The sequence below is a fragment of the Protopterus annectens genome, chromosome 2.part1 (genome assembly GCF_019279795.1).
Source record: "Protopterus annectens isolate FY-2018-M chromosome 2.part1, PAN1.0, whole genome shotgun sequence".
Classification (NCBI taxonomy): Eukaryota; Metazoa; Chordata; order Ceratodontiformes; family Protopteridae; genus Protopterus; species Protopterus annectens.
Window position 1 is genome coordinate 154,282,626 of NC_056729.1, and position 15,656 is coordinate 154,298,281.

The following is a 15,656-nucleotide window of genomic DNA, read 5'->3' on the forward strand; positions in this document are numbered from 1 at the left end:
CACTTCAGCAGTGACAATCATCTAAAGCCAAGGTTCACACTGCCAGGTGGCTAGGTTTATACAGCTATATGGTATTGAAAAAAGTATGCATTCACATTAATAACATTTTAAGTAAAATATGCAAAATTCTTTCTGAAAAGAACTATAAATGGAATTAGGTTCACATAACCTTACCAGAACTACTTTTTGTTTTATTGAGGATCCTTGGTATTCCAGTAGACATTTTACCCATTTCCTTTACAAATGAGATTTCCGGCTATTGCCTACTTCCCAACTGTTCACTTTCAAAGAATTCAAGCCAAAAAAGTCAGTTGCAAAACTATTTTCCTCACTTCTGTTCTGCAGCCTAATTTCATCCATCTCTAAACTCAAGATTTAATCCATTTTTTTGGATGTGTCAAAGCAACACATTTAACAGTAAGAAAAATAATAATAATAATCATGAAATTAATTAGTTATAAAATTGCTCTTCCAACTTGTCTTTGCCTGGAATGAGCAAAAATACTGATTTTTATCCACTTCAGATTAATCATAGTTATTAGGCAGCAGTAGAGAATAAACTTATTTTAATTAGATGCCTTTTGTTAAAACTTATGGTTGTCACTGCAGACTATACAGTTCTGAAATTAGTGACCTAATGTATATATTTAGCCCTGTAGCAGAGTTCCTTTTGAAGCTGCAAGGAATGCAGTTGTAATTCTTGCAGCTGTATGATTTCTGCAATACTACTGAATATACAGGTTCATGGATGAGGTAGCTTGGAGTATTCCTCTTACACAAAGGTACAGTAGTCTGTGTGGTAATATAGAGGGTATGGGGTTTTCTCTCAGGCTTAGCATGAAGTTTGACAGTCACTGTAATTACATGTGCGTTGCACAATTTTTTGTTCCTCATTTGTGTGCCCCTAGGTGACAATCTGCACCATTTTTCTTTATGTGTCCTCAGCACTATCCTCTGGAACTGTAGCATTGATGGGTTGGGCTTCAGTAGTGGAGTCTGTAGCCTGTAGCCTGTAGCTTCACTTATGCTGGCCCTGCATGCCAGAGGTTTTTTCAGTGTACCCCATCTGGGTGGAGGTATGGATGTGATGTTTATCACCAATCCTTTCATGCACTGTGGTTTGACTACAACACCTTTTAATCTAACTACTTCTGATGATATAAAACCTCAAATATTAAGTTACAGGTTATTTCATTGTAGAAGCCTGTTTGATCTGCCAACAGTGGCTGAATGGGTTTCAACAAAGACGTGAATGATTAAGCACCATCCCACTTGTGGAAATGAACATTAAGTGGGAAGTTGCAGTTACTAATGGCTAAAAGATGTCATTGAGGATTTAATTTGTGGTTTGTTCCAGTACTTCTTTTATTTGCTTTATTTGTAACTCTCAGAGAACGTTTGGATGTATTATTTTATGTGCTGATGGTAACAACCTCACATGTCACTTTTATCCATTAAGAATGAAAACCATGTAGTGTGAAGGAAAATAAAGCAAATAATCATTTAGTTTTTTTTTTTTGTCAGGATCGGTACTTTATGCTGTTTTCATGTTTTAAATAGCTGTAGAATGTCTTTTTGTGTGAAGACCACTGATAGTCCATTTTATAAGTATTTGTAATAAATTTGACATTCCCCTTAAGTGCCTTAGTTTCTTCAGGACTTTCAGTTGTTAAATTACCAGATTCTATCTACAGTTTAGTTTCTACAGAGAATTCAAAGGAGGTTGCATTTATTTTTGTTGACAGTTGTGGTGGGAAGTAACCAGAGTAAGTTTTAGATTCAGCATATAATGACAGTGTTAAGACAAGGAAGATTTAAAACTTTCACAATAAAGAGCTCATCTACAAAAAAGAGAATCTTTGTTATTATAGGCTTTGATGTCTGTGAAGAATTCACAAGTCTTTCAATCAACAATCGGTACACTCTTTTTATTTTCTATGTCAAAGTCCTTGTGGGATGTTATATTTTGGAAGAAGCCAAGGAAGTAAATAACTCACAATATTATTTCCTACACAGCTTTGCAGGCTATATAGTCAGTGGTTGTTACTTCTTTCCCTGTTCACCTGACATTTCACAATAACAGTTGTGTCTTCTGGGGGGAAATGTTGACTGTATTTCTGTTCCTTAAAGTCTCTTGATATACATCTCTGCAAGCTGGCTATTGATAGTATTTTCTTTTATTGAAAGAAGGGTAACACTTGACTAATATCCCATGACAGGACGTGTTAGAGCATTGTTTGCCATTTCATTGCTAGGTTATTAATCAAATGTAGTCAAAATCAAGCTGACTATCTCTGAATAGAATCTAGTACTTGAGTCTTTGGTTGGCTTCAAGGTTGTGGGGGAAAATACTTTTTATTGGTGCAATATTTTATTAAGGATCAATAACATAATTAATGAAGTGCACGTTAATATTGTTAATAAGACAACTATACAGTATAGTCTTCAGCTTGCATGAACTGATGTCTTTAAAGTGCAAATTTTAGAATAACAAGCTTTAATTCCAGTGTTGATTCTTATAATGTATATGTTGATTGACTTTAATACAGCAAACACAGGCCATGTGGATACAGAGCAGTATTTTTTTAAATAACCTAGAACTATGCTTTCTAGTGAAATTACTAAAATACTGATTTTAACAAAAATAATATACTCTTCCCAAAATAGGTGGCTGGAATATTGACGGGAAAGGGCCCAGTGTGTGGGACACCTTTACCCATAAAGGAGGAGATAGAGTGTTTAAGAATCAGACTGGTGATGTAGCATGCAATAGTTATGCACTTTGGGAAAAAGATCTAAAATGTATCAAGCAACTTGGACTGACTCACTATCGTTTCTCATTGTCCTGGGCACGGCTTCTACCTGATGGGACTACTTCCTTCATTAACCAAAAAGGTATGTGCGAGTTTTGAAATTCCATATCATCTGTGACACACAAGTATATTTAATAAGGTGAATTGGGTACACGGCTAAAGCTGTGAAGTACAACTTAAATGGGAAAAGTTAGATGAGTGGGCTGCTTTCAAAAATGAATCATCATTGGGGAATGGGGAAGATTTAGGTTTCATGTAGAGGTACATGTATGAGTTTTATACCTACTCACTTTGATAATGCTTTAGGCTCTCATTTAGACACTGTGACTACCAACTGCAGTCTAAAATACTTTAATGCCATTTTAATTATTTTTTTCATGGTTTACTTGCCGTTACAAGTACTTGCCAAAACATGACTGAGGTTACTATAATCATAATCCCCATCCTGTTTTTTCCTTGTTGATCTTTGTCACTTTTTCAGATTTGGCAAGTGGTTAGCTGTAAAACTATTGTTAAGGTACTTCTAAATTAAATGCCTTTTAAATGTCATGTAATCTAATTAGATGGGTTCAGATGCAGTCATATTTTGTGTTTTTTCACTGTTCTGGTTGTGATGAATGCTTTAGAGTAATTTCAAGTTCATTTTACAGTAATATTGTAGCAAATTTAAATCACATTGCTACAATTAATGAAAGAATTTACTATGGATAGTCAAGTGGAGAAGTCAACACCCAGTTTTTAGAGGAATTAGCTCAGATTTATCTTTGTTTTTAATAATTTTTTGAATAATTTTGAGAAACTACGCTACCACAAAATGACAGTCATATGAAGTGCATTTTACAATTTGTCTTCATATTGCAGTCTTGAATAATATAAAGTCAGACACTTGTTTACAAACCAGAATTATGAATGCTACAACTTTAAGACATTTTTTGTGAATGGGGATACTAATTTTCATACCCTCAAGTTGTGACAACTCAGGACTGACTCACTATCGTTTCTCATTGTCTTGGGCATGGCTTCTACCTGATGGGACTACTTCCTTCATTAACCAAAAAAGTATGTGCGAGTTTTGAAATTCCATATCATCTGTGGCACACTAGTATATTTAATAAGGTGAATTGGGTACACGGCTAAAGCTGTGAAGAACAACTTAAATGGGGAAAGTTAGATGAGTGGGCTGCTTTCAAAAAATGAATCATCATTGGGGAATGGGGCAGATTTAGGTTTCATGTAGAGGTACATGTATGAGTTTTATACATACTCACTTTGATAATGCTTCAGGCTCTCATTTAGACACTGTGACTACCAACTGCAGTCTAAAATACTTTAATGGGATTTGAATGATTTGTTTCATGGTTTGCTTGCCATTACAAGTACTTGCCAAAACATGACTGAGGTTACTATAATCATAATTCCCATCCTTTTTTTTTTCCTTGTTGCTCTTTGTCACCTCTTCTTATCTGGCAAGTGGCTAGCTGTAAAACTATTGTTAAGGTACTCCTAAATTAAACGCCTTTTATATCTCATGTATCTAATTAGATGGGTTCAGATGCAGTCATATTTGTGTTTTTTCACTGTTCTGGTTGTGATGAATGCTTTAGAGTAATTTCAGTTTCATTGTACAGTAATATTGTAGCAAATTTAAATCACATTGCTACAGTTAATGAAATAATTTACTGTGGATAGTCAAGTGGATAAGTCAACACCCAGTTTTTAGAGGAATTAGCTCAGATTTATCTTTGTTTTTAATGATTTTTTTTTGAATAATTCTGAGAAACTGTGCTACCACAAAATGACAGTCATATGAAGTGCATTTTACAATTTGTCTTCATATTGCAATCATGAATAATATAGAGTCAGACACTTGTTTACAAACCAAAATTATGAATGCTACAACTTCAAGACAATTTTGGTGAATGGGGATGCTAATTTTCATAACCTCAAGTTGTGACAACTCAGGGATAAAAATAATTACTAAATGAGGGTTCAGGGAGCAAAGCTCCATCTATGGGCAAGGGGCTTTCATCCCCCACAGATGCTGCCATTAGAGTATTGGTTTTGACCCAGTCTTATGGCATAGATGGATGAAGACCTGATAGCAGATGTTCATTTACCAGCATGAGCATCTGTGGGAATCAGTTGAGGAGGATGAACCTAAATAGCCAACACTAACTTGTTCATTCTTTGGGGAGGGAGGATGCTAGGCCTGAAACATTGGTGACTCCTAATGATAGATGGGTGTACTGCTGACTGGTAATGGCCGTGTTAACACATTCTGCATCTGATAGTAGGCTTCACACCTAAGTCAGGGAGTAGGAACCATGTGTCCAGGTGCATGAAGTCCTCCACCCTTGACCAGACAATTGTTATGAGTAGCACCCTAGGGATTTTGACCACACTGAAGGACTGGATAGATGACCCACTCCGTACCGCCTCACTCAAACCATCTGGAGAAAGGATGGGCCAATAGGACTTCACAGGCAGAAATGAATGGATCTTGTAATTCTTGCTCAGTCATGGGAATGCTTGTCTCCTCCCATGCAGTGATTGAACCAGTTGGGTGTGAATAGTGAAACCATGGGGCAGGGTTCCTAGAGGTATGGTTGTCACCCATACATTTTTTTGCCAGGCTATCAGGAAATTAGAATGATTGGCAGGCTGTCTGAAAAACACTTTACAGACTCTGGTATTCTTTAACAGTGCAAACAGAATGCCAGATTTTGTGAAAAAGCAACCTCGGACTGAGGTTTTAGAGAAAGACATTGCTCCTGTAGTACGCTCCAGCAAAAGACTGGCAGAAGATGTTACTCCTCCCACTGACTTGCTCACATCACATAATGGTTGTGAAACTAAGTGGTGTGGGAGGAGCAAAGGGGTGGAGAAAGGTGGGGTTGGGGGGGGTACAAAAAAGTGAGGCTTTGCTCTGTTTTTTGCCATGGCAAAAAGTAGCAACTCTACTCAGATGTAAAATGGGGGAACGAAACAAATATTGATTTTAAAGCCAAAGTGACAGTTGGGAGATAAAAAAATGTGAATAAGTATAGTAGATGCTCTGAATTATTCAAAGACCCATTCTTACAAGACTGATACTACAGATGTTAGAACTGCTTTGGCAGTCATAATTTTCCAAGGCTGCCAAGCACACTCTCCTGTCACGTATCTACTTTTCTTGTAAAAGTGTGTAAAACTTATTTATTGTCTCATCTGGCATCTGCAAATCAGTTAAATCCCTGTATTTCATTTGTTCCTGCCTAGAGGAGTCTTCATCAGCTGACTCGCCTCCCATGAAGGAAGGAGTCGGGCATGTGGGTGTGGATCAGATTCTGGTCCCATGGAGGGCCAAACTCTGTTTTTGCTAACTCCTCCACAGCTGACAGCTTGTGGACTGACAGTGGCTGGCCGTTTGTAGAGAAACAAATGATTTCTGTACGTCTGCTTCCCTGACTAGAACAGTACAGGTCTGCCAGTCTACTTTTCACTGGTAGGCATAACTAATGTAGTGGGACATTCTCCTTCCAGGAATGGAGAGCCGGCTTTGCTATTCAGTCCCATCCTGCACTGCCTGGCCCCTCCAACATTTGTGTAGGCAGTTGAGTTCAGATCATCTGGGTCATGGTCTGGGCTTAATCACTATCGATGCCATAAGGCTTGGCTTAGCATTTAGGTTCTTTATTGCAATTTTTTTCTGTTAGACTTTATTATTTTAGGCCCAGAGGCATGTCTCACAAAACCAAGATGTTGGAGCACTTATTCTACAAGTGTGCCTCTGGTTGAAAGATTCCTCTGGGCAGCAGGAACATTAAGTGCCTATAATGTCTGAGAAATGGTAAGATGCAATTAACCACTGGCAGTGTATTACATTTTTGACACTCAGGAGCCATGTACTGTTTATGTGTCACTCTTTGTTTAGACTGGAGAGGGCTGTTAGGCTATGCAGGCACTGCAAGGTAATATTCACTGGCAGTAGGTTCCATTTTAGACTAGAAAGGCATGTGCTGCTTATGAATTAATGTATGTGGGTGGGGAAGGACTATGAGACCCTGCCAACATTTGATACAGCAAGCACTGTGAAGCAGGTGTCTAGCGGCAGTAAATTACATTTTGGACACTGGGGATATATATGGTGCTTATGCATTATCATATGTTTGGCTGGTGTACAGTTTGACCATGCAGTTGTTGATGCTGCAGCTCTCACTGCGAAGCAGTTTTTATTGCTAGCAGATTATATTTGGACACTAGGAAGGTATGTGCTTCTTAAATAATATTATTTGTTCTTGAGCCACGCAGTTGTTGGCTGCAGCAGACACTATGAAGGATCTACCTACTGTCATTAGATTACAGTTTGGACTAGAGAGTGTTGTATGTTACTTATGCATTACTATGTGTTTGGGAGAGGGTGAAGACTGCTTCCCTGCTGCAAAAAATGGCTTCATGGTCTCTATGAAGCAATTGCCCACTGGCAGTAGATTACAGGGGAAGTGTATGTTGCTTAATTCAGTATCATGTGCTTAGGGTGGGATTAGGTCGTGCAGTTTTTGGCTGCTCAGCAGGTAGGGTGAAGCAGATACCTACTGGCAGTGAATTACATTTTGGACACATCATAGGTGTATGCTTCCATTGCATTACCATGTGAAGAGGCAGATGCAGCCATTGGCGACGGTGCTGAAAAGCACTGTCAGTAGATTACAGTTTCAACATGTGCAAGGTGTTATTACTTATGCATTGTCATGTATTTGGGAGGATTACAGGTAGGTGAACTAGAAACCAGCACTTCAACTGGCACTGTGGATTAATTATCTAAGGGTACTATATTGCATTTTGCATATTGAGGAGGTACAGGCATTACTGTGTGTTTGGGATGGGAGATGAACATTAGGCTAAGCAGCATTCTGTACAACAGGCACTGTGAAGCAATTTCCTACTAACCACAGATTACAGTTCGGACACTAGGGAGGTATGTGGTGCTTGTGCATTAGCACATGTTTGGGGTGGGAGATGATAGTTAGGACATACAACTGTTTGGTGCTGAGGTATTGTGATGCAGTTACCCATTGCCAGTCTGTTGTATTTTGAACACTGGGGAGGTTTGTGCTGCTTTTATATTACCAGGGCCTTGGGGAGGAAGAGGAGTACAGTCAGGCCACACAGCCGTTGGTTTCAGCAGGCAGTGTGAGACACTTTTCCATTGCCAATCAGTTATATTTTAGACATTGGAAAGGTATGTGCTGCTAATAAGTATCTTGTATTTAAGTTATTAAGGGCCTTTAGGTCAAACAGCTATTCAGTACAGCAGGCACTGTAAAGCAGATACCAACTAGCAATTAAAAAAAATGAAAACTTGGGAGTTGTATGTTGCTAATGCAATACCATGAGCTGGAGGAAGTATGTGCAGGTGTAACACACATTTTCTAACCAGCACTTTTTGGCACAATACATATTAGGAGAAGACAGTAACAATAGAAAAGAGTGTAGGATAAGAAGGTGATATTTTTGCCATCCCTGTCTGTGTGGTAGTGCTTCTGTCTCTTGTAAGGTATTATAAAGAAGTGCATTAGTAAGTGTTTTATCACTTTACCAATTTACCTTACCATGAAGACAAAGATCATGTATCTGCTGGGTAGGCATAACAGCATATCTGGTTAGTAGCACAGCAGAACTATGGAGTACAGCATGTAGAGATCAGTGCAGAGTTTTATTTAATAGCATACATTGTAGTGTGCCTATAGACAATTTATTGTGACAAGTTTGTAAATTACCTAACCATAGATTTTGCAATGAAATCTAACAAATTATCTGGTTCAATCTTTCAAACTTATTGGTCATTTAACCACTTCTCTGAGATTGTGCAAACAGGACTATGGTTGTATAAGGTAAGGGTGTGTGGGGATGAAGCCCCACTAATTGCACTGCCATTTCTTTTTATTCATTGATAAGCCATTCAGTGTGCACATGCGCATGTTAGACTGCTAAAAATGTTTGTCTTGTGGTGCAGCATCATTTGTTTATCACACCCATATGTCCTTATTAGTTCTAAATGAGTGGCAGACAGATGTTTCAAAGCAAGATGGGTTAGGAGGAAGTAGTTAAGCGGGTAGGGCTGACTAGAATGAAGTAGGACTTCATTGTGGCACATCAGTGACTGTTTAACTGTGATCAAAAAGCTGTTGTGATTAACCACTTTCTCCTGCAGAAAAGCTTCAGCAGCCATTTATTGACTGTATTCCCCTCATGTATCTGATTCTGATCAAGTAAAAAAGTACAGTCACAGACATGTGTTCAGCTTATTTTACTCACATACCAGCTCTGTCATGCAAGATCAACAGCTGTTTAAATGTGATCCTATAACTGTTGGAGCTGAATCACTTTCATCCATGGACTGTCTCAGTACCCACTGAGTGTAGCTACTTTAACTTTATATACCTCAGATGTCTCAGCTTGCAACTATTTAAAAATGACTAATAGTAATAGTCAGGATAATGTATTTTGGCTTATTTTACTTAAACATATTGTACCCTCCAAACCCAGTCAATAGCTGTTAAACTTGGATCAAATTACAGCAGTGGCCATTCACTGTCACTTGCCTGTATGCCTACCAGTTGCAACCACTTTAATGATCTATTAATGTTAGATGTCTGATTGTGATCAAAGGACCGAATAAATAAATAATGGCCTGAGCAATGTATTTCAGTTGATTAATGTCAAACACTTCCAGTACATTCCATCACAACTCCCGTGCGCGCACATGCACACACACACACACACACACACACACACACACACACACACACACACACACACACACACACGTTATACACATGCTCGCAAACATCACAGATGCACATGCATGCTCATACACATCAGAGATGCTCACACCCTGGCAACATGCTCACCCACAAATCGCTCACATACATTGTTCAGTCATACACACACACACACACACACACACACACACACACACACACACACACACACACACACACACATCCATCCAAAGTGTGACTGTAGTACATATGGTTAATCGATTGTTGAATTGGTTATGCTCCAAATTAAGAAAAAGGGCAATGTACTCTGCAAAGCTTTGCGAAGTATATTTCAGCACTTGTGAGCTGTGGTTTCACACTGGAGCATAAAAGTAGCTGCCAGTGGATAGCATCTAAAGCATTTTTACAGCATTCAAAGGTGTTGTTCACTTTCCTGTCAGATACAAAAAAGTGTGGTTGAGTGAGGTATCTAATAGATTGTAAAACTGTTCATTAGATGGACGCTTCACTTCTGCCCCCTGTGTGGCTGTGCTAAGTATTTGTTGACTTTCAGAGCTGTCAAACACTTTGCACCCCTATTTTTTGTAACTGGTAGTACGCAGAGCAGATTAAACTCCATGTACCACAAATAATTATATGATCAGTTTTCTTCAGCCGTATCTACTTATGTGCTTTCAACAGTGATGTCAAGCTACATCTCTCAAGCTTTTGCTTCACTCCATCCTTGAGGTGAATTTCATGACATCCACGTCTCGGACAAATATTAAGTTGGCACACTTGGAGACCAAGTCTTAATTCTGTATGTCAAGCACACACAAAGCTCTTCAGCTCCAAGCTGACACCATGCACAGTAACAAATTAAGCCTCCAGCCATATTATGGCAAACAGCAAAGCAGTCAAGTCTAAATTCATAATATCTTTTTCTAGAAATAACTAGGTGCCATTGAAAGACATTGTTTAGCTGAAACAATAAAGAACTTTTAAACTTTTGATGATCAGTCCCCAAATTTCAAACTTAACTCAATTAGAGGGGTGGAATCATCCTTCAGCATGAGGACAGCATGAATTTTGAGCTCCTATCCTAGGCATAAGAAACTTTAAAATATATCCACCTTCTCTGTATAACATTTTGTAAAGCTATCACTTGGCATAATCTTTATGTATTTTTGTTATCCTGATTGTGCATGCGTTAGATACTTGCAGTATGACAGACCAATCTCATGGTGCTGTGCAATCAACAATGTCACTTTAGAAGAAAATGGACAGTTTGTCTCTTTCTATAAAGCAAGTATTGCCAGATAGCACAGAGTTGAACATTTTAACTTTCAGCAACAAAAAAGAAATAAAATAACAACTCAGAAGTGAGTTTTTTTTTAATTGTTTTTAAAATCTGACTTGCATCAGATTTCACAATCCAAGCAAATGGTTACAGAGCACAACTGCATAACTGAGCAGTTTTCAAGAAAGGTTGATGGCCTAGAAGAAAGATCTCATAGGAACGATCTGAGACTAGGTTTAAAGGAAGTCATTCATTCTGATTATCTTGTCTTTATTTTATGAAAGAAGTCATTCGTTAGGAAGATGGACTTAATACATGGTCATTGAACCTTCCCCAGACTTGATCAACCTCCAAGACAAGTAATTTTACAATTTTTAACATTTACAAATAAAGAGGTTTTATGGTTATCCAAGTAAGGAATAGAGTCTTCTCTAACCAGCTCTAAAGTCTAAAGTCAAACTATTTCAAGATTACCTCCAGAACATTACCTGTTAGAAGTGTGCTTTTCCCAGGTCAGATCTCTGCTGCAAAGAAATAGCATAAAAACTTATCTGAAGTATCTAACCACTTTGTTAATAAAGTGGCAGAATAAGATCTAATCCTTTACATCTTCAGGTGATTCACTGTCTGTCTTGCAGGAAAGACTCTTGCCTTCCATTGTACCAAATGTTTGTCTGCAAATGTATACCACTTTCAGGTCTAACTCAGAGAATGACAGTACCTTTGATTTGGAGAAATAGCAGAATGGCCCTGGAAAATGCACTGCAGTATCTCTGACCATCAAGGAAGGAAAACAAAATGAAGGAGGTACTTAGATGCACACTGTTGCAATTGACAATGCTCAGTCTACTCAGGAAGGCCCTTTAAAGAAGTCAGCAAGCAGACCATTGTCCTCAGTTGACATTGCTAACCACGTTTCTGCTTTAGAGCAGATGGACAGCAAAGCTGTCACCTAGGATGCAAAGGAAGTTCTGCAACTGAAGTACTTTCCTTCCCAGCAATTTAAGAAGGATATACACAAGCACATATATGGGGAAATCTAAACAAAAGAAAGACAGACCAGGTGAATCACAGCACATTTCTGACCTAAAGGAGGCAACAGTTTTATAAGGTAAATGTACTTGTTGATCTTTGTTGCCTGGATTTGCCCTAGAGCAGCAGAGTACAAGTCATCCAACATTTCTTTAAAGAATAATACTTAAGTGAACAACTGTTCAAACTGTGCGAACTAAGACTTATCTTAATAGAGAGAAGGATTATTGTTATTCATCTTAGGCTAACTGTGATATTAAGATTGTTGAATGCTGGGTTTCAACTGTAGAGCATGAATTTTTGTTTAAACAGTGTTTGTCAGATCTCTTTTACATTTAGTGTAGGACCTAGTGAAAACTGCTTAACTATTTTATGTGGAACTGTTGGGAAGGAACTGAATGTTTTTCACTTTAATTACTCATGTGAGTTCTAAACTTAAACGATGTGTGATTAAACATTTTATTCCCAAGCTTTAACCTGATGTATTAGTCATTCTGGAGTTTAAACTTGTGCAGAGGCACTTATTGGGTAACTTTGTGGTCTCCTTGGATGAGTTATCCCGATAAAGAGTGTTAATTTATATTAGCAAAAAGTGATAATTAACACTCTTAAAATGCCAAAGGACAAGGAAGGTAGATGGATTGTTTCTAAGTTACAGACTGGGGGGGGGGGGGGGGCATGTTAATTTATTATTTAACCTTTATGGCCATAACAGCAGAATGCCAATATTCTTTTCTGATGAGTTTTCACATATTAACTCACTCAAGCCTAGACCCCCTTTTTTGTATACTTTCAGTTCACATCCATACCAACAATATGGAGTCTAGAACATTTGTTGGGTCAGGCTTCTTTAACTAACTTACCAGCTAATAATAGGCAGTTTTAGAAAGGACAAGGAGCCTTTAACAAAATGAGCTAGTGTAAGATGTCCTGTAATAGAGATATTAATATTTGATACTTTATTCATATTTTCAAATTTATGTCAATGTTTTCATATCTGAGAGATCTACATGTTGTTATTGGGGTGTATGGTGTAAAACACCAGAGTGGAAGTCATAACAATTCAATATCAATGCTGCTTTATATCACACTATACTGGAGATATTATTAGGTTGCTAGTAATTATGAACAAACAGTATTTCCATATATAATTAATATGTCAAAAAAAGTGACTTGCAAGCTGTTGCATGATATTAAGTGAAACCTTAGATTCTGAGGAAAACTGTCTTTGATATTTGCACTGTAAGTTGCACATCTTGAGAGATATCTTGTATTTTTGCTAATTGTACATTTAAGCCTATATTTTCATATTTCTGTAAATAATTTAGTAAACATGAACTTATAGAGGAATTTCTTGTCATGTGAAAGCTTGTGTCTGGTTAGCAAAAATGCTGTAACAATATAGGTCTAGGTTGTACAGTTTTCAAGATATGAAAAATTGTGAAAGTTTACAAAAATAAAATTTTGGATTTGTGGGTATTATAATATCTTGCAGTATTTATGAGGAAAAAAGTCTGTGAATGCATCCAATAATATCACTGTAAATAATATTTCCTGCTGATAACATTGAAATTTGTACAGTTTTTCTAGCTTTTATTGTCCCCAAAATATGTGCATGTTTTTATATTATGCTTTTTTAAGTTTTATTTTTCAGAAAATGCTCTGGAATGCAGGATATGTGTAGACTGCTGGAGATGTGACATTCTACACCACATAGGTGCTAATGAGTTAAAGCTATCAATGTAGATAACACCCTGGTTATCATGTGGTAGGGGATTGTAATGCAGTCATTGATTCTCTGCTTATTTGGAAAACCATAAAGTGGAAAAGCATGTACAACAGTTGATCTTGAGAAAATACAGGAAGAGGAATGGAGTGATTTGGGACACCTTCCCTGTGAGTAACAGCAAGCTTTACTTTCCCCCCCTAAGGGATGATCATGTAACAGAACAGATTATTATAATCTTCAGGATTACTTTCAGGTGTGGAAAATTTTGCCCCTGTACTGTGTGCTGTATCCAACCATCAGGTGATGCGAATATCTTTCTCTCCAATCTTTACAGGTTAGGCATTAAAATCATGGTGCATTGACAGTCTGATCTTAGCCAATCCTAATTCAGCAGAACACATTAAAAGGGAATTTACTTGATTTTGGACAATAACCCAGCTGAGAGTATGCTCAGATATACTTGGTGGGAAATGGGCAAGTCAGATTTGATATCAGTCTGCACATTGGTCAAAACACACTTGCTTGCTCACTTAGACTGACACGTAATTCATTTGGAAGATGAAGTCCAGGATGCATTGAAGAGATGTAAAGAAACTGTTTTAAACAGAAATCTGCTCTCATCACATACAGAAAGCTAAAATCTAGGCTAGACATTCAAACAGTCCTGATTTGTATCTTCAAAGAGATTATTCTTTAAGAACAGATATAGTATATAAGCCCAGAAAGCTATTAGTTTATAAGTTGAAACAATACAGAATATGGACTGCTATTCCTGTCATTACGATTAGTGACCAGGTTATAACAGGTCCAGATCTTATTTGTTGAACAGCTTAGACAGTTTTATTACCAGACGTACACCAACCCAGTAACAAAGAGTAGCATCTCCTATGATAAGAAGGCATTTCTAATCATGTTGAAACTTTGTACATTCCCTGAGGCAATGAAGGCACACTGGTCTCTTCCCATCACTGACAGTGTGATTGTTAAAGGTAGATGAAACTCTGTCAAGGGAAACAGTTTTCAGCAAACATGCAAAACTGTATCAACTCAGTTATTACCAGCATAATTCAAATGTTTCAGTGGAATATGTTTTCACCATTTCTCCAGAAATCTAGAATTATTGTTATCCCCATATCTGGCAAGGTCCCTACCAAAAAGCAGAACTATGGACTTGTTTCCTTATCAATATTGATACCATAATCTATGCTAGGATCCTAGCTTTGAGACTTCAGCCATACTTAATTTTCTCATTGGTTATGAAATTCAGGTAGGCTTTGTTAAGGTTAGCTTGAGCACAGATCATACTGGATGCTTGCCTAATTTAAGTCTTTATCTTACCCCAGACCGAATGATAGTTATCCGTGTTGACTTTTAGAAACCATGTGATTCAGTATGCCTGGAACATGTTTAGGATACAACTGAGTTAATACGCCTTCCACAACAATTTATTAAAGCAGTAGAATCATTGTACTTTAATCCAAGGGCTCAAATATTGGCATGTACCACCTACCTGAACTTTTGTCGTTGTACAGAACACATCGAGGGTGTGCCCTCTTTTGTTTACTTTTATGTTGACTGTTGAACCCTTGATAAGTTTGTTGCTAGCATGTACTTCACTGCATGGTTGGACCCCATTTTGGAGAAGACAGTCATTTCCATATGTAAGTACAAGGCTAGCTACTCTTATGGACCATTTTAAGTCTAGCCAATCTCCCTTTTTATGCTCGAGATAACCTATTCCCATGGTTGATGATTGATTATATATAAAATGTAATAACAATAACTGGGATCATACCATTAATAATTTGAGGGGGCTCATGCATGGAATAAAGCATTTAGGAGCTGACTTTGTCCATTAGCAGTATATGGCAGTCCTGGGGTAATTTTATAAATTTTTTGTAAGATTTGGGGTAAATGTGTTTGTCAGTGGATGACTGTCCATTACTAACTAGGGACCCCAGTAATGGTATACCCATTATTCATCAACTATTCCAAACCTTTTACCACATCTCTGGACTTATGTTGAACAGGTCAAAAAT

The 15,656-nt window shown here is 37.6% G+C and overlaps 1 protein-coding gene across 1 annotated transcript in view; it reads left to right on the forward strand.

Moving 5' to 3' along the window:
- LOC122793992 (cytosolic beta-glucosidase-like) overlaps positions 1-15,656 on the forward strand; it is a 337,884-nt gene that overhangs the window by 20,611 nt on the left and 301,617 nt on the right. Inside the window, exon 2 of the mRNA XM_044062082.1 lies at positions 2,668-2,895. Within this exon, the coding sequence (XP_043918017.1) occupies positions 2,668-2,895 (228 nt within the window). The remainder of the gene's footprint in view (positions 1-2,667; positions 2,896-15,656) is intronic.